We start from the raw sequence: 25,595 nt of genomic DNA on the forward strand, positions 1-25,595 counted from the left end.
TAGATAGATAGTACAGACAGACAGACAGACAGACAGACAGACAGACAGACAGACAGACAGATAGACAGACAGATAGATAGATAGATAGATAGATAGTACAGACAGACAGACAGACAGACAGACAGACAGACAGACAGACAGACAGACAGACAGACAGACAGACAGACAGATAGATAGATAGATAGATAGATAGATAGATAGATAGATAGATAGATAGATAGATAGATAGATAGATAGATAGATAGATAGATAGATAGATAGATAGATAGATAGATAGTACAGACAGACAGACAGATAGATAGTACAGACAGACAGACAGACAGACAGACAGACAGACAGACAGATAGATAGATAGTACAGACAGACAGACAGACAGACAGACAGACAGACAGATAGACAGATAGATAGATAGATAGATAGATAGATAGATAGATAGATAGATAGATAGATAGATAGATAGATAGATAGATAGATAGATAGATAGATAGATAGATAGATAGATAGATAGATAGATAGATAGATAGTACAGACAGACAGACAGATAGATAGTACAGACAGACAGACAGACAGACAGACAGACAGACAGACAGACAGACAGACAGACAGACAGACAGACAGACAGATAGATAGATAGATAGATAGATAGATAGATAGATAGATAGATAGATAGATAGATAGATAGATAGATAGATAGATAGATAGATAGATAGATAGTACAGACAGACAGACAGACAGACAGACAGACAGACAGACAGACAGACAGACAGACAGACAGACAGACAGACAGACAGACAGACAGACAGACAGACAGACAGACAGACAGATAGATAGATAGATAGATAGATAGATAGATAGATAGATAGATAGATAGATAGATAGATAGATAGATAGATAGATAGATAGATAGATAGATAGATAGATAGTACAGACAGACAGACAGACAGACAGACAGACAGACAGATAGATAGATAGATAGTACAGACAGACAGACAGACAGACAGACAGACAGACAGACAGGTAGGTAGATAGATAGATAGACAGACAGACAGACAGACAGACAGACAGACAGACAGACAGACAGACAGACAGACAGACAGACAGACAGACAGACAGATAGATAGATAGATAGATAGATAGATAGATAGATAGATAGATAGATAGATAGATAGATAGATAGATAGATAGATAGATAGATAGATAGATCGATAGATAGATCCTGACTGTTTTACTTAGAAGAAATCAAATATTTGCCCTATCAAGAGTAGTTTTGAAATATTGTTTTCATTGAAATCTCTTCCCATTTCTGATCACATTATTACTGCACAGCCTTGAGCAAAAGATTCTCGTCATTACACAACAGTTGATGGATGAAGCGCCACTCTATAATTTCGTCTTCGTCCTCTGAGATCAAATGATTCTGCAAGGCTCATGCTATGATGCAAAATCTCAGGAAGATCATAAGCATTTCCACTCTCGTTTCCTTTCTCATTTCTTTCTCATTTTGACCTCTGCGGGAGGGCAGCATTAAGCTGCGTGTGGCATCTTGGCCACATTACTTTCATTGATCAAGTCAACCGAAGCTCTTTTGTGGGTTTTGTAATACGTGATTATTATCAATGCTATATGGACTTCTGTTACTGCAAAGCCGAGCAGGGAGCTCGACTGCTGGAGCTGTGTCATTATCATCTAATATCTAATATCTTTAACACATTTTTACTTCTCTATGACTCTAGGAGAAGAAAATGGATGTTAAAGTGGGGTTCACAAAAAAATGTACATGCTACTCACTCTTGCTTTCACATGTTGGCAACATGTTATGTTAAGGCTCGTCTGGGATGTATTCCAGAAAGCAGGTTATGTGACATACTGTACCTGGGTATGTTTAAGAGTAAGTAAGCGGATAACCTCAACTTTCGGTTCCAAAAACGGAGGTAACTTTCATGGTGTGTAGTAGCCATAGCAATTTACTCTCTAAACATAACCTGCTCCGGAGGTTAGTTGGTATTTAGATGCGTGTTATATAATTAATATAGTAATATTAATATAACTAAATGTGTTATATAGTTACAGTTATATAATATACAATATTATGTTTACATGTCAGTTTAATTCAAATATATTTATTATGTATTTATTTGTCATCCCACACATGGATCTGCTTTCAATTAATTTGCATCAAACAAAAAATATAATCCTTATTCTCAGTGAATAAAGATTACTTTGAAACAATGATCGCCATTAAACAAAAGAAGAAGGAAGTAGAATGGTTTCTTATCGTTTCCATGGTGACTCGTCGTTTCGTTGCTCTGTTGAGAATGTGTTGTGAGTTAACTGTGAACATACTCTGAGTTGTCTGAACTTACTCCTGGATGCAGTTTTGGAACCAGCATACCTCGAGTAAGCAAGGTTTGGGTTAATCAACTGGGAGTTCAAGGTATATGTGACGGTATGTTAACCTCTGGAATACCACCCTGTTTTGCTGGTTTTAGAGGGGTTTTAGCACTTCCATGCTGAACAAATCTGAGCTTGTTTCTGGTTTTAGCTGGATTAAGATGGTCTCCCAGCCGGATGCCCAGCTAGTTTAGCTCTGAAGACAGCTGGTCTACCAGACTGACTAGCTGACAAAAGTGGCCAAGACTCTTCTAAAGCCAGCCTACAGACCAGTCTGCTTAGGCTGGGTGACCAACTAGACCTGCTTAAACCAGCTAAGACTACCTTAAAGTGGTTAAAGCTGTTTTAAGTGAGCTTTGTTCAGTCTAGGCAGAAATCTATCAGGCTTTAGAGAACTTGGAATATAGTTCTCTCTTGGAATATAGTTCTGCTGAAAAAACAAAGCTAGTTTTTGATTTGGTCATCTAGCTTGTTCAGGCTGGTCGGTTTAAGTATTTAGCTAACCTAGCTAAATACCATCTTGGCATGGCTGGGAGATCAGCTAGAACCAGATTAAACTGAGTAAAACCAGCAAACCAACCAGAAAAGCAGGTAATTGTATTGAATGTGCATTTGTAGTGTATATAAACCTTAAAAGTATATATTTTTAAAAACTAGATAGTATAATATTAATGAAATAATAGGCAGCTTAAGTGAGTACACTTTCATGACTATGATTCTTAACACACTTAAATGCACTTTTAAAAAGTGCATTTTGTAAAGTATTTTTAATTATGTTGTAAATCATTATTTTTTTTAAATCTTTTGTCATGTTTAAAGAAGTACACTTATTTTGATGTGTTGACTAACATACTAACTAAAGTACTTTATAGTAATTTGAACTGTTGCGTGCTGTTTGATATTACATTAAATGAATCACGCAAGTTGATTTACTAAGGTTTGCACTCAACAATTTACTGGTATTTGCTAGCCTGATGTCGTCATACTCAGATTATAGTCATAATATGAGTCTGATACTGCTCCATTGGGCTGGGATTATGGGGCGGAAATGCCTCTGCACTCAACTGGATAGACCTACAACCAATCAGAGCAACGTATAGTTGTCAGCAGAACTCAATTGCACACTGGAAGAAGTAGAAGAAGAAGATGAGTGTAAACGATCTTTGCTTGTGTTGTTAAAATAATTTTTCACGACCATCATTTTTGAGAGAAAGAGTAAAGGTGAATGCATATCCGAACAAGTTCTCCGTTTAGTAAATGAATTCAACCCAAGCGCTCTTTGGCGACGTGAATGATTACGTTACTCTTGATCATCTGTCCATCATCGTATAAAGCCCGCCCTGACAATTTGATTGGTCTGAACAGCTCTGGTTTGAGCATAGTTGCTCCACAACGGATCAAGTCCAGACCGAACTTGTTGTGGGCGGGGCTAACTTCGGCTGGCATCCAGGCTAGGTATTTTCAGCATTATTTAACAACCCAAAAAAGTGTCTTTAAATGTCTTTACACCAGATGCTAATTTACACTGATTGTGTTGGTCATTATGGAAATGATCCGGTTTTGTCTGCGTTCTCCCATCAGCGCTTTTTTGGAATTGCTAATTTGCTCTGTTTAATAAATCTGGCCCTAAGTGTCTGATAATGTCACATTCAGTTTACACTTATGCATATTACCTTAAAGTATAATTTCCATCTTTTTAAAAGTATGCTAAAGTGTATTTCAAGGGGTAGCCTGCACATTCTACTAAACAACTCATGTGCCGTTTCACTCACGTGGAGAAGGCATTGTTCTGCTTCTCACAACGGATCCCTTTGCAGTGGTTGGGCTCTTCGGATGCCTTCGTCTCATAATAGAAGTAGAGCTGGTTGAGGCCGTTGGCGAAAGCCAGCAGCACCAGACAGTAGATGAAAAGAAACTTGAGGATGTCCAACAGCATGCGGCCGAGAGAAATCTGCAGTGGGCCCAAGTGAGAGTTGGCGGTGAACAGAGAGATGAGACGCAGCGAGCTGAAGATGTTGGCGATGGCGAAGAGAGCCTCGGCAATGAGCGTAGGGTGCCACATCTCCCACTCCACACGAGGACGAGAGCTATTGTACTGATGGAGAGAGAAGATGTGTGAGATAAATAGACACAGAGGTGAAAACCATATTCCTTCTTCTACAATCACTTCATTTTAAGTCCTCTGTACAACCTGAAACAGTCTTCTGTAAAGGTATCTACTCCAGGGCTGTAGCTAATTGCATAAAATGATGGTATCAACCTTAAAGTAGGCCACCATTTTAAGAGATATGGTGGCCAGGTAGAGGGAGTTCATCGCAAAATCCATCAGGTTCCACCAGTCATGGATGTACTCTGTGAAACCTCCATCCCACATCTCTTTAATCTCTGCCCAGATGAAGCCTGCAAGGACCACAAAAAAAATTACAACAACTGCAAAACATCATAAAAAGTAAATTTCTCCACTTTCACTACAGAGTCCCTTTAGGGCAAGGTTTCTAGTGCCTTCCACTAATACTGGCAAGCTTGGTAAATATGAGAAAAGGTGGCTGTGCAAATAAATCTGCACTTTTTATCCTTTTGATCTTTCATTAAAAAAAAATCACAACATTCTAACCTTTCATTGAAGTAAAACAATTGAAAGTGGATGGAAACTCACATTATGAGATAAATGTTTTTCTCCATTGCATGTTGGACACAATTATTGGCACCCCAAATTCTTATGAGTAAAATATCTCTTAATTATATTCCCATTCATATTTTACGTTTTTTAGCACACCAGGGTGACTAGGAACATGAAATTGTCCAGCCATGACTTCCTGTTCCACAGGAGTATAAACATGAGGAAACACAATGGGCCCATCACAATGAGTAAAACCAAATAATATAGTTCTAATGTGCAGCAAAAGATTGTTGAGCTCCACAAAATAGAAAGTGGCCATAAGAAAATAGCTTAAGCATTGAAAATCCCCACTTCCACCATCAGGGCAATAATTAAGAAGTTCCAATGAACTACGAATCTGCCTGGAAGAGGACGTGTGTCTATATCATCCTAATGCATGGTGAGGAGGAGTTTGAGTGGCCAAAGACTAGGATCACAGATGGAGAATTGCAGAGATTAGTTCAATCTTGGGGTCAAAAAGAGAAAAAAAAAACAGCACCTACATTACCATCATAGACTGTAACAAAAGATGGACGATGCCCCTTTACTATCTTCCATTGTAGAAAAGTAAAGCCACCAATGTCTGAATATGGCGCTTACATCTTGTGCAGATTTGGGACCTGCGTCTGTAGTGTAGGGACCTTGGTACATTAGTCTGCACAGTAGAGCAGGAACTAAAGCTGTGATATCAAAACCCCCACCCACACTCCCACAGTATCTGTTAGTACAGTTTACTGCAGAACAACTCATTATGTTGGTGTGAAATAAACAGTTAAGGAAATGAAGCTCCAATCTCCTCCCAAAAATCCCGGTAAGTTGGTGCGTCAGTGACTTCGCTCAGAGAAGCGGTCAATCATGACGTCACACCCCTGTTTTTTGCAGCATTAAATAACTAAATAAAACCAGATACAAAAATAAAAAAAACAAACACTTGAACTTACATCAGCATGATAACTACCTAAAATGACAGAAACAATCTTTGGAAAAAAATTTATTTGAAGTGTAATTTGATTGTTTAGTTTGTCTAGCGTCCCATTAGAATACATGAAGGGGGCAGGGTTTATGAGCTATACTGGGACCAACCACCAGGGGTCGATCAATACGCTTTGGCTTCACTTTTCAGGACGTGTGCGGCACACTTAATCACCACAAGTTGTTTGGGAAGGTTTCAAGCAAAATCCTCCTCGCTCATCCAAAAACAAACTCCAGCATATTCAGTTGTCACACACGACTGGAACTTCAAATGGTTGCGATAATTGGGTGCCAATAATTGTGGCCAACGTGAACTAGAGAAAAACATTCATCTCATAATGAGAGTATTCCCCCATTTTCAATCGTTTTACTTCAATGAAATGTTAGAATTTTGTGAATTTTTTGAATGAAAGATCAAAAAGATAAAGCAATATTCCTTTGCTCATATTTACGCCTCTGCTCATATTTACGCCTCTGCTCATATTTACCAGGGGTGCCAATATTAGTGGAGGACACTGTATATATAGTATATTTTTTCAGTGTCATTAAAAGTGTGCCAGAGTATAATAAACATATATTTTTTCTTTTCTTTTCAGCTTTTTAGCAGTTTGTGTACAAGAAAAGAAATCTAAAGTGCAAAATATGCAGAAAAATTTACTGAAATTTAGAAATAAAAATAAGGCCCCTTTGATCGATTGACAGATTATTATTATTTTTTATTATTATTTTTTTTGTGTCACACAAAATACAAAATTTAATAACACTGGAAAACATATACACTTAGATACTAAATTCTCCACCCTGCCTCCAATGGATTGTGGAGCATGTCTTGCCCCCTAAATTATTATTATTATTTTTTTTTTAATAAAGAACAAACAAATACTGCTGGTCTAAAGTATATATTTTTCAATGTCCCACTGCCTGCTTGGGTTTTTCACAGAAATAAAGCAAACTCCTTTCTGATTGCGCCTGTCCTCCAGACTACAGATAATTTGTTTCAAGCGTCCACTTCTGTCGACTTCTGGGCTTGTGTGTACTTTGAGAGAAAACCTCAAGCCATTATGATTGAGCCCTGGTGTAATCAGCTCTGAACTGAGGCTTCAGATATGATTTTGTTTGCTTTTGTCTTGAGGTCAATAAATTATTATATCAATAATTCATGAGTATTCATTTACTTCATCAGAGGGATAAAACCATAGCCGTATCTATTTCCTGTGCAGTCGAGCAGATTTACAGCTTGAGGAATGAGCCAGCTAAATGAATGTTACAGATCATCATTTCATCATTATTTGATCTAAAGGGATATTCAAATGGACTACAATTTTACACTTTGGATTCCAGCATTACAGTGTCCGCCCACTTTATTTTTCCCATTCACTTTCTGCAAGTTCTAAGCCATAAAAAGACTTTGAAATGAAGTTTGAAAAAGGTACATAACCTTGTGCAAAAGAAGTACACTTTACCATATTTTAAAACGAGTACCTATTATGAAAGGTATACAGTCACGTGAAAATGTTAGGACACCCTATTGAATTCCATGGTTTTCTGTATCAGGACATAATAAAAAATCATCTAGTGCTTGGCAGGTCTTAAAATGTGGAATATAAAACCTCAAATAAACAACAACACACCACATATTACACTGTGCCATTTTTTATTTAGCAAAAATAAAGTCAAGATGGAAAAACCATGGGTGACAAAGTTAGGTGACCCTATCATTCAATTGCCTGTAGATCCACTTTTAGCAGCAATGACTTGAAGTAATCATTTCAGCATGATTTATCAGTCTCTCACATCATTCTGGAGGAATTTTGGTCCACTCTTTACAACACTGCTTCAGTTTGTTGAGGTCTGTGGGCATTTTGTTTATGCACAGCTCTTGTCACAGAATTTCAGTCAGGATGAGGTCTGGACTTCGACTGGGCCATTGCAGCACCTTCATTCTTTTATTTTTCAGCCAAATCTATTCTGTTGTAGATTTGCTGGTGATCTTCAGATCATTGTCCGGTTGCCTGACCCAATTTTAGCAAAGCTTTAGCTGTCGGACAGATGGTCTCACATTTGATTCTAGAATACTTTAGTATACAGAGGAGTTCATGGTCGACTCAATGTCTGTGAGGTGCCCAGGTCCTGTGGCTACAAAACAAGCCCAAAATCACCACCCCTCCACCAGCATGCTTGACTTTTTGTATGAGGTGTTTGTACTGATATGCTCTTTTGGTTTTCACCAAACTTGTGCTGTGCATTATGGCCAAACATCTCCACTTTGGTCTCGCCTATCCAAAGGACGTAGAAGTCTTATCAGCATATCAGTTTGTTATGCAGCATATCAGTTTGTTCAGATGCAACTTTGCAAACCTAAGCTGTGCAGCTATGTTTTTTTTTAGAGAGAAGAAATGAACTTTAACATTTAAAATGTTAACTGAGGCATGTAGAGTGTGAAATGTAGTTCTTGGGTTGTCTGAAATTTTTCTGAGCATTATACAGTCTGATCTTGGGGTGAATTTGCTGGAACATCCACTCATGGGAAGATTAGTGTCTGTTTTGAATGTCTTCCGCTTGTGAATAATCTTCCTCACTGTAGAATGATGGACTTCAAATGGTTTGGAAATAGCCTTGTAACCCTTCGCAGGGTTGATTGATGGCATTGCTGATGTCTTTCCTCCTTGGCATTGTGTTAACACACACCTGAATGCTCCAGACCAGCAAACTGCCAAAACTTCTGCTTTTATAGAGGTGATCACACTTGCTGGTGATTAGTTAATCGAAGGCATTTGATTAGCAGTGTAAGTAATTAGACCGTTACTTACCCTCTTAATTCCTTTGTTAACAGTAAGCGTGTCCTAACTTTGTCACCATTTTGGCTTTATTTTTGCTAAATAAATAATGACACAGTGTGATATGTCACGTGTTGTTGTTCATCTGAGGTTTTATTTTCCAAATTAAGACCTGCCAAGCACTAGATGATTTTTTTATTATGTCCTAATACAGAAAGCCATGGAATTCAATAGGATGTCCTAACATTTTCACATGACTGTATACTTTAAAAGAATATACACTCACCTAAAGGATTATTAGGAACACCTGTTCACTTTCTCATTAATGCAATTATCTAATCAACCTGACAAATATCTGAGTATTTCACAATCTGCTCAGTTACTGGGATTTTCACGCACAACCATTTCTAGGGTTTACAAAGAATGGTGTGAAAAGGGAAAAACATCCAGTGTGCGGCAGTCCTGTGGGCGAAAATGCCTTGTTGATGCTAGAGGTCAGAGGAGAATGGGCCGACTGAACTTTGACTGAAATAACCACTCGTTACAACCGAGGTATGCAGCAAAGCATTTGTGAAGCCACAACACGCACAACCTTGAGGCGGATGGGCTAAAACAGTAGAAGACCCCACCGGGTACCACTCATCTCCACTACAATTAGGAAAAAGAGGCTACAATTTGCACGAGCTCACCAACATTGGACAGTTGAAGACTGGAAAAATGTTGCCTGGTCTGATGAGTCTCGATTTCTGTTGAGACATTCAGATGGTAGAGTCAGAATTTGGCATAAACAGAATGAGAGCATGGATCCATCATGCCTTGTAACCACTGTGCAGGGTGGTGGTGGTGGTGTAATGGTGTGGGGGATGTTTTCTTGGCACACTTCAGGCCCCTTAGTGCCAATTGGGCATCGTTTATGTGCCATGGCCCTGGATGTGCATCCCACTAATCTCCATCAACTGCAAGATGCTATCCTATCAATATGGGCCAACATTTCTAAAGAATGCTTTCAGCACCTTGTTGAATCAATGCCACGTAGAATTAAGGCAGTTCTGAAGGCGAAAGGGGGTCAAACACAGTATTAGTATTTTGTTCCTATAATAATCCTTTAGGTGAGTGTAAGTGCGAACTAAATAATGTATTTGTACAACTAATTAATAAATCATAAATAAATCTCCCATCCATCCATCCATCCATCCATCCATCCACAAATCCATCCATCCATCCATCCCACTGTTATGCTCAAATGTACCCAAGAAGTATTCCATCCATCCATCAATCCATCCATCCATCTGTAGCACTCAACTGTACCCAAGAAGTCTTACATCCATCCATCCATCAATCCATCCATCCCACTGTTGTGCTCAAATGTACCCAAGAAGTCTTCCATCCATCAATCCATCCATCCATTCATCCCACTGTAGCACTCAACTGTACCAAAGAAGTCTTCCATCCATCCATCCATCCATCCATCCATCCATCCATCCACCCCACTGTTGCACTAAAATGTACCCAAGAAGTTTTACATCCATCCATCCCATTGTTGCACTAAAATGTACCCAAGAAATCTCCCATCCATCCATCCATCAATCCAGCCCACTGTTATGCTCAAATATACCCAAGAAGTCTTCCATCCATCCATCCATCCATCTGTAGCACTCAACTGTACCCAAGAAGTCATCCATCCATCAATCCATCCATCCCACTGTAGCACTCAACTGTACCCAAGAAGTCTTCCATCCATCCATCCATCCATCCACCCCACTGTTGCACTAAAATGTACCCAATAAGTTTTACATTCATCCATCCATCCCACTGTTGCGCTCAAATGTACCCAAAAAATCTCCCATCCATCCATCCATCCATCCATCCATCCATCCATCCATCCATCCATCCATCCATCCATCCATCCATCCATCCATGAATCCCTCCATCCATCCATCCATCCATCCATCCCACTGTTGTGCTCAAATGTACCCAAGAAGTCTTCCATCCATCCATCCATCCACCCCACTGTTGCACTAAAATGTACCAAAGAAGTCTTACATCCATCCATCCCACTGTTGTGCTCAAATGTACCCAAGAAGTCTTACATCCATCTATCCATCCATCCCACTGTTGTGCTCAAATGTACAATAGAAGTCTTCCATCCATCCATCCATCCATCCACCCACCCACCCCACTGTAGCACTCAACTGTACCCAAGAAGTCTTCCATCCATCCATCCATCCATCCACCAACTCCACTGTTGCACTAAAATGTCCCCAAGAAGTTTTACATCCATCCATCCATCCCACTGTTGCGCTCAAATGTACCCAAGAAATCTCCCATCCATCCATCCACCCATCCCACTGTTGTCCTCAAATGTACCCAAGAAGTCTTCCATCCATCCATCCATCCATCCATCAATCCATCAATCCATCCATCCATCCATCCATCTGTAGCACTCAAATGTACCCAAGAAGTCTTCCATCCATCCATCAATCCATCCATCCCACTGTAGCACTCAACTGTACCCGAGAATTCTTCCATCCATCCATCCATCAATCCATCCCACAGTTGTGCTCAAATGTACCCAAGAAGTTTTCCATCCATCTATCCACCCATCCATCCATCCATCCATCCACCCACCCATCAATCCATCCATCCATCCCACTGTTGCACTAAAATGTACCCAAGAAGTCTTACATCCATCCATCCATCCATCCATCCCACTGTTGCGCTCAAATGTACCCAATAAATCTCCCATCCATCCATCCATCCATCCATCAATCAATCCATCCATCTCACTGTTGTGCTCAAATGTAGCCAAGAAGTCTTCCATCCATCCACCCATCCATCCATCCATCCATCCATCCATCCATCCATCAATCCATTCATCTCCCTGTTTTGCTCAAATGTAGCCAAGAAGTCTTCCATCCATCCATCCATCCCACTGTTGCGTTCAAATGTCCCCAAGAAATCTCCCATCCATCAATCCATCCATCCATCTCACTGTTGTGCTCAAATGTAGCCAAGAAGTCTTCCATCCATCCATCCATCCATCCATCCATCCATCCATCCATCCATCCATCCATCCATCCATCAATCCATTCATCTCCCTGTTGTGCTCAAATGTAGCCAAGAAGTCTTCCATCCATCCATCCCACTGTTGCGTTCAAATGTACCCAAGAAATCTCCCAACCATCAATCCATCCATCCATCTCACTGTTGTGCTCAAATGTAGCCAAGAAGTCTTCCATCCATCCACCCATCCATCCATCCATCCATCAATCCATTCATCTCCCTGTTGTGCTCAAATGTAGCCAAGAAGTCTTCCATCAATCCATCCATCCCACTGTTGCGTTCAAATGTACCCAAGAAATCTCCCATCCACCCATCCATACATCCATCCCACTGTTGCGTTTAAATGTACCCAAGAAATCTCCCATCCACCCATCCATACATCCATTCCACTGTTGTGCTCAAATGTACCCAATAAGTCTTACCTAGAACCCAGGGTAAGATCAACCACTCCACAATGGTGGGTGGAGGTCCCTGTACATGCAGGTCCGTTTGCACAATATGCTGTGAGGCGAGGAGGAGGAGCAAGAGGAAGGTCAGGTAGGAGGCAGTGTGGCAGATGAACTTGATAAAAGGTTTCTTGATGAAGGTTCCCAGAGTGCTCTTTGGAGCCAGAAGGTATATGAGGGAGAAGACAGGGAAGAGCAGGCCAATGATGAAGCAAGTGATGAGCTTCACTGCCCAGTGACGACGTCTCCAACCCGGGAAACTATCGTACCACAGTGTTGCCAGGAGCTGCTGGCAGTTGGGCTGAGCTACAAACTGTCAGAATAAAATAATGGTTGAATGATCTAACAAGCCTGTGAAAATTCATGACAAATAAAGAGAAAGATGCTATTCATTACTTGGCATAATATTTTTAATCGCTTGAGATTCATGCATAAAAATTGTTGAAAAGAACAAATAGATGTTAAATTCATACAGATGTATAAAGAGGAATCTCATGAAAACTGTCAAGAAATGTCTTGCAAAAAGAAAGTGATTTATAGACTCAAGATTCTTTCTATTGTGATATGCATCATTTCCATCCAGAATATTAAAATTCTCTTATAAATGATTATATAAATTTAAAGCAAAAATTTGACCTGGGCATTCTTTATTTTGTTATATATTAACCTAATGTTTCAAGTGTTATCTATCAACCATACTGAGAAAAGCAAAAAAAATTGCACATAAACTGATAACAAACATTACACAACAGCATAAATGTTGAAGAGTTTTTATAGCTGGTAAACATCAGTGAGGTTTGGCATTTTTTGACATTCACATCCTTACGCAATATGTTTTTCCACAGGCATTTGAGGTGAAATCAGTTATTACATCAACCTGTCAGCCTTTGAATAAGTAGTCATTAAGTATTTAGTAAAACGTACATTATGGTTATTACAAAGTCTATTCCCTGGAGTAACCTGGTACGACCTGCTCAAGAGCCCAATGTTGATGATACACAAATCAACCCTTGTGAGATTTAAACCAGTAAATTTTCATCTACACTCCACTATGCCATATAACCCCAACTTTACATCAATGCACAAACGCTCCAAAAATGGCTCCCTTTTACACAATGCAAATGTTAAATGATGTGCCTGTCTATAATAATCATATAAATAATGTTTCTAAAATCACATTTTCTCTTGCTGCATGACCTACATTGCTCTGAAATGTTATTATGTTTTATGAAAGGAGTCCGTTCTGCTCTGGGGTCCTATTAAACAGACAAATGATTCAAAATGCAAGAGCACCTTGAACTGTCACCTCTCATGAAAGTATTTTGCAATAATTCCATCAGCATTAGAAACAACTGTTCTTTTTAAAGCTCTTCATCTCAAGATATAATTTCTAGGGAAATACGAGTTCTGATTTATTGTAAGTTCTTAATGTCCTGGTTCAGTTGTTTGTTTGTTTGTTTTATTTCGTTTTTGTTTTTTTTATTTGTTTTTATTTATCAAATGTATAAATTCTTTTCAGCTCTGCAAGATATGTATTGTTGATGAATTTAAATAAAAAACAAAATCAACAAAATGTTTAATAAGGACTTAAAATGAGTCCCACTGCATTTGATGCAGAGCTAAAATATAATACACTTATTAAGGCAACATGATTTAGTGAAACTTAATTTTCCTGAGGACAAGACAAATGTTTACAGGTGTAGACATGCTTACTGACATTAAAGGATTAGTTCACTTTTAAATAAACTTTTGCTGATACTTTACTCACCCCCATCATGTCATCCAAGATGTCCATGTCTTTCTTTCTGCAGTCGAAAAGAAATTAAGGTTTTTGATGAAAACATTCCAGGATATTTCTCCATATAATGGACTTTAATGGGCTCCAAAAGGTTCAAGGTCCAAATAACAGTTTCAGTGCAGTTTCAGAGGGCTTTAAACGATACCAGACGATAAATAAGGGTCTTATCTAGCGAAACGATCAGTTTCTGCAAGAAACCGATCAGTATTTATGCTATTATTTTACCTCTTATCAGTCGAAAGTGATCATCTCTGAGCTCCGCCATTACTTCCGCTAAGTGAGGTCAAATACGAGCGTGGTCATAGATATATCGATCGTAGATGCCTCATTCTATTGATCCGTGCAGGCGCTAATGAGGTATCTATGTATACATCTATGACCACGCTCGTATTTGACCTCACTTAGCGAAAGTAATGGCGGATGTAGTAAAACGTTGTTTGTACGGGAAGAAGGAGGCGGGAACCGGCGGACATTCAAAATGTTTAATCAAAATAAAGACAAAATAAAATGGCGGCGGCAGCCCCTCGCGGTCGACTGCCGCCTACATACAAACACAAATGAAAATAAAAAGCTGCAGCCCCTTACGGACGACTGCAGCGAACACAAAATAAAACATAACACAAAATCCAGGCCTGGTCCTCTCTCGTCCCTCACTGTCGTCGCTCCTCCTTTATACTCCCTCACTCCTCCGCAAGGGCCGAGATCGCTGCGGCTCGCAGCTGGCGCTCATCCTCTCTGATGAGCGCCGCCTCGTCCCGCCCTCACGGTCCCTCGGCCTCGCTGCTCGCCACATACCCCCAACGCCCTTCGCAGGCCGGGGGGCACTCCCGAGTCTGCGCTCTACTCCCCCCCCCCCCCCCTCCCCGGTTCCCAGACACACTGCCGCTCGGTCCTCAGCCAGCCGAGAGGCTCTTCTTCGCGGTGCCATGCGGTGGCACTGGACGCTCGGTGGACGGCCCGAGACTCCTCCGCCCCCTGGCGGCCGGCGTGGCTCCTCCTTCTGAGGGCGGCCGGAATGCTCCTCCCCATCCCGCGCTCCCTGCTCCTCCCCTATGCGGCGGACGACAGCAGGCTCCGGCTCCAGGCAAGCGCTGGGGACTCCTTCGCCCCCTCACGGACGGCAGCCACCCCACCTCGACCCAGGGGCGCGGCAGCGAGCTCTCCGCCCCACCGATCTTCATCCGCTCCAGCACCACCGCTTCGGGCAGCCGCTTGCGGACTTCTCTCCTCCGCGCTGCCCGAACTCCACGGCACCGTGATCCCCCTCAGCTGCGAGGGCTCTTCGACAGCGTGTCCCTCCTTCCTCCCGGGTTTCGGCACCACTGTAGTAAAACGTTGTTTGTACGGGAAGAAGGAGGCGGGAACCGGCGGACATTCAAAATGTTTAATCAAAATAAAGACAAAATAAAATGGCGGCGGCAGCCCCTCGCGGTCGACTGCCGCCTACATACAAACACAAATGAAAATAAAAAGCTGCAGCCCCTCACGGACGACTGCAGCGAACACAAAATAAAACATAACACAAAATCCAGGCCTGGTCCTCTCTCGTCCCTCACTGTCGTCGCTCCTCCTTTATACTCCCTCACTCCTCCGCAAGGGCCGAGATCGCTGCGGCTCGCAGCTGGCGCTCATCCTCTCTGATGAGCGCCGCCTCGTCCCGCCCTCACAGTCCCTCGGCCTCGCTGCTCGCCACAGCGGAGCTCAGAGATTATCACGTTCCTCTGTTAAGAGGTAAAATAATAGCATAAATACAGCTCGGTTTCTTGCAGAAATTGATCGTTTCGCTAGATAAGACCCTTATTCATCGTCTGGTATCGTTTAAAGCCCTCTGAAGCTGCACTGAAACTGTCATTTGGACCTTGAACTGTTTGGAGCCCATTAAAGTCCATTACATGGAGACATATCCTGGAATGTTTTCATCAAAAACCTTCATTTCTTTTTGACTGCAGAAAGAAAGACATGGACATCTTGGATGACATGATGGGGGTGAGTAAATTATCAGCAAAAGTTTATTTAAAAGTGAACTAATTCTTTAAGGTCTATCAAAACATTGCATTTTATTTAGATTCATATCACAAGCTGCTTTTAAAATGCCTCAAGGTATATGAGGTTGTGTTATGACTAAACCAATACAGTCTTAGGTTGCATATGAAGAGTTCAGATGCAAAAGCCTCTAAAAGCCACTTCAGTCAAAAATTTGATAACGATACTGAGTGAATGCTCTCTATCCACTCTAAAAAAAAAGGCTCGTAATCATAGGGGAACCTTTTTTAGTGCTATATAGCACCAATTTTGGTGCTTCAGTGGTTCTTCAGCGGTTCTTCAGAGGTGCTATATAGCACCTTAGTCAAAGAACCGGTGAAGAACCTCTGAAGAACCGCTGAAGAACCACTGAAGCACCAAAATTGGTGCTATATAGCACTAAAAAAGGTTCCCCTATGATTACGAGCCAAGAACCATTTTTGGTGCAATATAGAACCTTTTTTTTTTAGAGTGTATAGTATACGTTCATAAAATACTTTCTCTTCAAACCCACTAAATCCCAGAAAAAAATAAATCAAAATAATAACTTTATTCAACAAGTTCTTGTCTTCCGTCTAGGCCTCTGACGTGAACTCAGGAAGCACCACGACGCATGCGCAAGAACATGACGTAGAGCCGGCTTTGATAAAGCACTTTTATGTGCACTTATTCGTTTCTCACGGTTTGGGCATCCAGGCAATGCACACTTTAGCACCCTTTTGAGCACTACGCCAAGACCTGAAGCACAACGTAAACATATCTATGAGAACACCGGCTCTACGTCATATTCTCGCGCAAGCCTCGTGGTGCTTCGTGGGGGTAAGTAATTAATGCCCTGAGGTAGCTTTAACAGCATCAATTGAGAATGAGGAGATACGTCATGGTCGCTTGCTGTCACGTGACAAATTGGGCGTAGTCTGAGCCCATCCACCATTCCGGGATCCGACGCTATCGGTTGCCAGGGGCAACATTGTAAGAGCGATACAGAGATCAGAGCAGGAAAGACGGCTCGAGGAATTATCATCGCGGCGTTTAATAATAATACTCAGTTTATAATCAGAAAATAGTCACATAAATAGTCATGCATAGCATTCATTTAGTTATTCAAACGCAAAACGACATAAAGAAGACGTCCCTCAGTAAATTTCAATTCGACCATCAGTTTTCACACTTTCGTGTGAACAAAAAAGCATCAACACTGTAAATTAAAGATTTATTGTGCACTTTAGTCTTCACACAAGTTTTCACAAGTGTGCCAAAATCAGTGAGCTTGCACTAAACTGATAGCCTGGATGCCAGCCGAGCTCGGGCAGTTCGGTCTGGACTTGATCCGTAGAGGAGTAATTATGCCCGAACAGAAAGTGTTCAGACCAATGAAATTGTCAGGGCGGGCTTTAGACGATGATGGACAGATGATAAACAGTAACGTAATCATCCACGTCATCAAAGGCGCTTAGCTTGAATTTGTTCTAATCCTAAACTGAGAACTTGTTCGTATATGCATTCACCTTTACTATTTCTCTCAGAAATGATGATCGTGTTGGTAAGTACTCTGTGTATCCTTAAATTCTTTTTTTACAACACCGGCAAAGATCGTTTACACTCATCTTTTTCTTCTAACGTTACTTACTCCAGCGTGCGTGCACAGGGTTGCCACGTTTTTACAACAAAACCCGCCTAATTGCTACTCAAAACTAGCCAAAAACAAGCCCAATAGCTTTCCGGGGGGGTTCTCCGGAAAATAAATGGCATTTGGGGGGTAAAATATGTGTTATTTTGGCAGGGCTGCCTGCTAAAATTCGCATTCCTGGGTCTGTATATCACATAATTGGGGTCGCTTCAATCCGCGGACATGGAAAAACCCGCGGACTTGGCAACACAGTGCAGTTGAGTTCTGTTGACATTTGACAACTAACGTTATGCGTCACTCCGTTGCTCTGATTGGTTGTAGGTCTATCCAATTGAGGTCTTTCCTGGTTCGGTTGAAACACGCCCCATAATCACAGCCCAACGGAGCAGTATCAGACTCAAATTCTTACTAGAATTGAGTATGATGACGTCAGGCTACTAAACTGACTGACAGCCTCTGTGATTATAAAGGGAGAGCCCGGTGCTCGTTTTCTGTGTAATTAATTCGCCGTTTCAAGAACAGTTATTGTTTTTCATGAGACTTTGTGACTTTTCCTATACTTCATACGGCCCTACAAAAAAGTGCTAATGCATGACAAATTCATTTAAAAAAAAAAAGGTAAAATGCCTTTCTGGTGAGCAGACTCAGTAGTCCAATTTAATCTCCAAGCTGGAGAGGACAACAGAGCTGTATGTATAACACTCTGCCTGCCTCTTGCCAGACCCAACCTCCGCGTAAGCCTGAGGGGAGGAGCCTAGAGCGAGAGAGAAATATATTTCTTCTATCTCGGCTAATAGTACAGCCCTTACGGACCCCCAGAGAGGGATATATCTCCTGGAAGCTGCTGATTGAAACCTTGCCTCTGTAGACTTCTCTACAACCGCCTCACCAGCAGTCTGAAAAGGCCAGAATGAGAGAATAGAGCCTCAAGGAGAAAGGTTTTCTATTTCTCCTTATCACAGATGCATAGTGTATAGGGTCTCTAGCAAGCCGAAGTACGTAATAGTGTATTTTTCCCCCCCGCACAACAATAATTGAATTTCTGATGACTCAATACACGCACCTTTCCTCAAGGTGGCATTGCCTGATACACAATGATTACGTGATGTTTCACTCAAAATCACCGCAGGTATAAAACAAAAGAATAAACAAGTGTCATCAGCAAAACTTGAAATGGCTCAGCGATTTACTGCAGAGCAAATACTGAACGCAATCAAATATTAGTGTCACTGTCACTTGATGGTGAATCTGGCTAGGAAGCTGCTATCTTCAAAATATTGATTTTGAAGATAGTTTTGAGAATATGGTTGAGATTATGAGTGAATATGAGCCAGATGCTGAATGTACTGGGGATGTGAGCTCTGACGATGACAGAGATGATGTTAAAAAAGATTCTGCTCAAATTGAAATCTTCCAAGTTCCAAAAGTTAACGAATATGCTTAATATTAATCTTTTGTAATTGTTATTAAAAATATCAAGAGAGATTTATACCATTGCAGCAGTAAGAGAGCCACCCATGTGAGATATAGACCCAAAGAATAATGTAAACGATTGGTGAAACATTCATGCATTTAAAGGAACACTCAGCTATTTTTGAAAATAGGCTCATTTTCCAACTCCCCTAGAGTTAAACAGTTGAGTTTTACCGTTTTCGAATCAATTCAGCCGATCTCCGGGTCTGGCGGTAGCACTTTTAGCATAGCTTTGCGTAGATCATTGAATCTGATTAGACCGTTAGCATCTTGCTCAAAAAATGACCAAAGAGTTTCAATATTTTTCCTATTTAAAACTTGACTCTTCTGTAGTTACATTGTGTACATTGTGAGATCGGCTGAATGGATTCGAAAACGGTAAAACTCAACTGTTTAACTCTAGGGGAGTTGGAAAATGAGCCTTTTTTCAAAAATAGTGGAGTGTTCCTTTAAGATTTCAAATCTCTGTCTTAAATGCTCACCTCTTTTTGGTGGTACTTAATGGCTAGCTTGAGCTTGGCCAGGTCTCTGCATTCACGGGGGTCCAGCTCCTCGCTGTGGTCATCCCGATGGTTGAGGATGGTCTCCAGCTCACGGGAGCTACGGGCCTGATCCAGCAGGTCTTTAGCGAAAAGTTTGCACTGCTGCGATAGCTCCTCGTACTCCTGCCGGAACTCATTCTCCACCTTACTGAGCTCCTTCAGCTCCCAGCCCAGCCTGAAGGCTGTGAGGATGGGATCCTCGCTGGAAAGGGCGATGAGAGAGGGGCTGGCAAGAGTTTTGTAGATGTTCAGGCGTGAACGGGAGTGGCGCAGGCTGTCCACTTCGGAGCTGGATACACATTCCACGCAGTCACAGCGGATCTGGTGTGGCCGCGGTATGGTGACTTTTCGTTGAACTAGGAGCTTGATTATCTCGTAGTTGTTAGTGTGGGCAGCCAACATGATTGGTGTGATATCGGGTGTAAACTCCGAAAACTGTGTGTCCATCATGAGAGAAGGAACCTTGAAGAGTGCAAAAAAAAGAGAGCAATAAATAATAGTGAAATTGCACTATTAAGGAAGTTGTCAATTTTTAGGCCTACATTCCAGTCCATAACAATGCATAATATTAAAGATGAACATTTATTTTTTTGAGTTTTCATAAACAGTCAGATGCACAATAGCACAGTTCAAGTTGATATAGCATGTGAAATATTTTTACCTGCCTCATCCTTTAATAACTTCGCAAAGCTTGTCTTGTATTGTGACAGACCGATAAAACATTCTGAAGATTAGACTGAAATGATAAGAGATCTTATCGACCCTTGAACTTGAGACAATATATTTTAAGCCACCTATTGCACCATCGGCATTTATTAATCTGTTTAAAGGGGTGACCAGTCCTTATAATCACAATATCATTTTATTTCATGATATCAATATGTCACAATACGGTTATTTTTGCTGGAAAAGGTTTTTTAAGATAACAGAACTTTAGTATACTAGTAAATAATATAATGCTAGTAAATAATACTGGTACAATTTCACAATTCTCAAAACCAATTTTGATACTAAAGCAAATTGGCCTAATAAATTTAAGCAAAAAATTCAATCAATTATTGAAGACAAGTAGACACTGTTAAAAAAAAAAAAAGACTGCTATGGTCAACTTGAAATGTGAATTCGTACTAAGTGACAACTTGGATATTTTGAGTTGACTAAACTTGACTAAACTGTTTTTTAGAAAGTTTATTTTTTATTTTTTTTTTTTTACAGTGAATCAGTACATATTTTTATCATCAAGCATCTCCTGTAGTTTAGCAGCAGGCATTTTACCATTTTTTTACAAACCGGTATATATATAAAAATGAAACAAGTAAAAAATTTGGTATCAGTAAATGTTTCTAACTGGTACACTGCCCAATCCTGTAAGTTTATATAAAAAATGTATTTTTATAAATAGCAATGCTTGGACGGGCCATGTTTCTGATAATACAATAAGCATCATTTATATGTAAATAGTGCATTGATGAATGTCACAACGTTAAGGAAGAATCAATTTTTTTGCTGCTTGGTTTCAATAAATACTATTTTTGGACTGGAAAGGAAGTTTTGAGTTCTTAAAGTTACAATAAGTTTTCATAGTACATCAATTTTTTAATCTCAAAAGATCAAGGGAAATTTGATCAAGGCATATTAATGCCTCAAAGCAAAATGTCTTTGAGGCACATAATCACTCAATCAGGTTGAGTGATTACGAGTCGATTAAGATATTAAATAATCCTGATCTCTATATTTCACTTTACTTGAAAAAGGTCAGTGATTGAATTCAGATATATTTCCTAATGGCACCTCACATTTACATGGTGTGAAAAGCTGTGGGTTGGGGGGAATGTAATGCAAAAGATCTGCTATATGTCTAACACAGATTTTGCAAATCCATTTGATTCCGATTCACACAGTCTTGATTAATTTGATTCATCTGGACATACAATATATCAGGTACAGTACAAGTAAATTTTTATTAAGGTAAACAATCTCGCAACTAATGCTGTAAACTATACAGGGAACACTGTCAGTTGGTACATTACTATAAAGGTTAAATAGGCATTGCTCGTAATCTTTGCTCAAATAAACTTTTAAATTGCTCAAAGTTTCTAATTAAGTACTTCAATTAATTCTGCTCTGTACAGTTTTTTTCCTAGTTACGTGATATATTGTTCACATGTTTTATGGATGTCTTTCCGTGGTTCAAACACTGATTGAGTAATTATTAAGGTATTAAGATATTAAGGTTGTAGCCTACTGTTTTTTCCCCAACATATCTTCTGATGTTCATTCATGTATATTTTGTGCTATAACAAGTAGAAGTAAAGAGGAAGAGATGAACGGTTCATGTGCACTCCATGCTGCCACTTGAACTGAGGTGGCTAAAGTGACGTGTAAAAGAGTGCCAAAACTGTAATTATTATACATTTTGTGATAAAATTGACAGCTAAAATTTAGTTTCATATCAGAAGTAACAAAGTTTATTATGATTATTGGATGGGAGTCATGCAACGAATAATGTTTAGTGAAGTTTTATTCATGCATCAACTGAAAACAGCAAAAGGTCAATCTTGGGATTTAAGAATCGATATTGCTTCATCAAAATGAAGATTGATTAAAATTCATTAATCGGTATTACCAACCCAGCCCTACTCAGCAAAATGTCTTATTTTTTCTGTTATTCTTGTTCTCCTCAAAATTATGGCATATCAATACAGCTAAATGCTATCCAGTCAGAAAAGTTGGATGTGACTCTCCCTTGAAAGGAAGTCACACCCTCACACACCTGTCTCTCGCCACTGGGCTTCCTGTAGGACAGCAGTAGCTCCACCGCTCCCACCACCTCCTTGCGGATGGCGTAGAGGAGAGCGTCGCCCATGTGCACGCCATGACTCAACAGCAGCTCCATCACCTCCAGGTTCTCATTCTCAATAGCGATGAGGAGTGCGCTGCGGCCCAGCGGGTCCAGGCAGTTCACATTGATGTTGTAATAGATCTCGGCCTCCTCGAAGGCCTGTTTAACTCCAGCATAGTCGCCCTTCTCCACTGCCGTCAGGTAGGCTCGTTCCTTGGCAGACAGCTCAACCTCCGCCCTCACGATCTGCAGGGGGATGCGATCGCGGTACGGGGAGTTACTGGCCTTGTTGTAGTACAGCTGCGCCATGGGGTTTATGTGGACTCGGTGACATAAGATGACACAAGTCCAGAGAAAGCTGAGAAGAGATTGAGCAAACAATCACTTCGAAGATTACATATTCCTTTTATAACTGACATGGTAAATGAGAACAAATCTAGATGGCAAGATTCCAGTGAATATTTCTCAGGATGGTTATTTTAGAAAGACAATTTCTGTATAGGCACAAAGGTTGGAGCACATACACCGCATATTTTCAGAACATGAAAAATTAAAGAAAAATTAAAGCACGTATCGGTGGTCCTTGCCTTAAAGACTCAAAAATGTAAATGATGTAATTTACTCATTTACTCACTCCTCATTTTTTTTCCAAAGCTGTTTTACTTTCTTTTTTGTAAATGAAACAGTTTTGGTGACCACTGACTTCTAACATGAAGGTGAGTAAATGATGACAGAACATATTTTTTTTTTCATTTTTAGGTGCACCAACAAAGATATGGAGATTTTGTCAATATGATTCGAAGAACAGAATTCACAAAGTTATTGAAGTACAGTAGGTGGTCGAAAGCACTAAAGAAAAGCACTTTATGCAAATGGTCATCATAACATCTTTATGCTTTCAATAAAAATAATTTGTTGTACACAAAGGTACAACATAGGAATTCATGTAGTTTTGGTCTTCAGTTTCTCTCTCTTCACACAAGCACACACTCAAACAAGCAAATAACTTGCATTGACCCTGAAGTCCCTCCTTCTTAAGAACTAATATAGCTACAACTCAATCTCTGAGTTTCACTGAGGCTCTATAAAAGATGGTGGAATATATTTTATAAAATATAAAATAATCTAAAAAACCTAGTTCTTCTAAATCATCTTTGCACAGATGAAGTTCAAACCTCAGAACTAAAGCTTTGGTTCTTCTGCTTTCTGAAGAAATATGAATTAAATGGTAAAATGCTTAATGATAAGGCCTGTCTATTCAATATTTGCAGATGGAACACAGATTATTATATGCTATGTTCAAATGATCCAACCAAGCTACCAAGTGGAGCTCCCACTCAGGTGTCCAAGAGAGCCAGCTGACCGAGGGTGTCAAACTGTGATATAAAGACGTTTTTTTCCTGCGTTTGTTCAGGCTAGATTGAGCCCTGATTTCCAGGGAGAGCTGTTCATTTCAAGTGATTGAAACTTTCCTGAATCATCAATCTGAAGTGATCCCTCTACATCTGGGGTCAATATATTGAGTAAGAACCCAGATTTTTTTAGCTTATATATTTAGAATGATTTGTATCTTAGCATTATTTTAATGTGAGACATATTTGCTTCTGTTAACTTGAAATGGGTCTTAAAAATTACAAAGTGTGCAACAACTGGCAATTTAGTGCATTAGTATTTTGACTGAAATAAAGTAATGCAACAAAATTAGTTTTTATAATAATTAACTCAACATTGTAATGTGTTATAAATAAAACATTTCCCAACACTCCACAGCATACAAATATACAGTAATGAGGGTAATGGAAACTTTTAAACTGGAACTGACATCACTTTATTTGTCTATGGGGAATAATGTTTAGAAAGAACAGAGGGCCAATGACTGAGCCCTGGGGGACACCCTGGGTAACAATGGTAGCAGACAAAATGCTCCCTTTCATTCCTGAATCACATCTATGCAGGTGAGACCAGAATATTAATTATTGTAATCTGCTGATGTGTTGTTTCAGCCTTAAATTTCACTGGGTATTTTTCTTTTCTTTTTTTTTTCATATCAACAGGGTTTATGATGGGTGTCTATCCTCTGTTCTAAGGTGAGTGTTACACCTGTAATATGTTAATTTCAGTTTGAAAATTAGCAATAACAAAGAATATTTTTTTGGAATATTTAAGATCGTAGTTGTTTCCAAATTAAAAGGTCAAGACGGATTTTTTTTTTCTTCTACAAGAGATAAGGCTTTATTATTTCCAGGCTGTCTCCCATTTTTTATCAGGTGACTCACACTCTCTTTCTCTTTCACGCATTACTGGTATATTAGGTGTAACGTGAAAGTAAACATCTTTAAACATGATCACACACCGACACCATTTCGATTTCTAGACATGGCAGGTAACAGATGCGTAAAATTGTGTGAGCAACTGCCAAGATAGCGGGCTTGTGTTGCTTTGCTTCACCCTGTCAAGAAACACTAGAGATACACCCTGTCTAGGCTTTACTAATCAATCCCAATTAACAAATAATTGATGGAATTGTGTTGTGGATAAATAGAGATAAGTGGATGCACCAAGAAGAGTAACCCCTTGTCCACAATTTAATGGCATTTCATGGTTTTGAAACCATGTAAAATCTCACAAATGAAATGTAAGTTAATGTAAAATCTCTCAAAGGACAGGTACATGTAAAATAATGTAAAACTCTCAAATGATATGTAGAATAATGTAATACTTCTCATATTGAATGTAAAATGATCAGTAACACTTTATTTTTACAGTGTCCTTACACATTACACATTTTGCATTATGCATAATTACATGCAACTGACCCTAAACCAAACTTTATTCCTAACCCAAACCCTATAGTATTTGCATGTAGTTTATTATTACTCAGAAGTTAATTAAATGTATAATTACACTGTAACAAGGACACCTTAAAATAGTGGGTAACACTTTATTTTACAGTCTCCTTGTTACATGTATTTACCATAGT

General features: G+C 39.8%; 1 protein-coding gene across 1 annotated transcript in view; it reads right to left on the minus strand.

The window, feature by feature from the left end:
* trpc5b (transient receptor potential cation channel, subfamily C, member 5b) overlaps positions 1-22,924 on the minus strand; it is a gene marked incomplete at its 5' end in the record, with an annotated part of 54,773 nt that extends 31,849 nt beyond the window's left edge. Inside the window, 5 exons of the mRNA XM_079834003.1 lie at positions 4,164-4,486; positions 4,652-4,791; positions 12,285-12,621; positions 19,714-20,235; positions 22,547-22,924. Of these exons, the coding sequence (XP_079690129.1) occupies positions 4,164-4,486; positions 4,652-4,791; positions 12,285-12,621; positions 19,714-20,235; positions 22,547-22,924 (1,700 nt within the window). The remainder of the gene's footprint in view (positions 1-4,163; positions 4,487-4,651; positions 4,792-12,284; positions 12,622-19,713; positions 20,236-22,546) is intronic.
* Between the last annotated feature and the right edge of the window lie 2,671 nt (positions 22,925-25,595).

This window comes from Gobio gobio (assembly GCF_949357685.1).
Source record: "Gobio gobio genome assembly, chromosome: 14".
Taxonomy (NCBI): Eukaryota; Metazoa; Chordata; class Actinopteri; order Cypriniformes; family Gobionidae; genus Gobio; species Gobio gobio.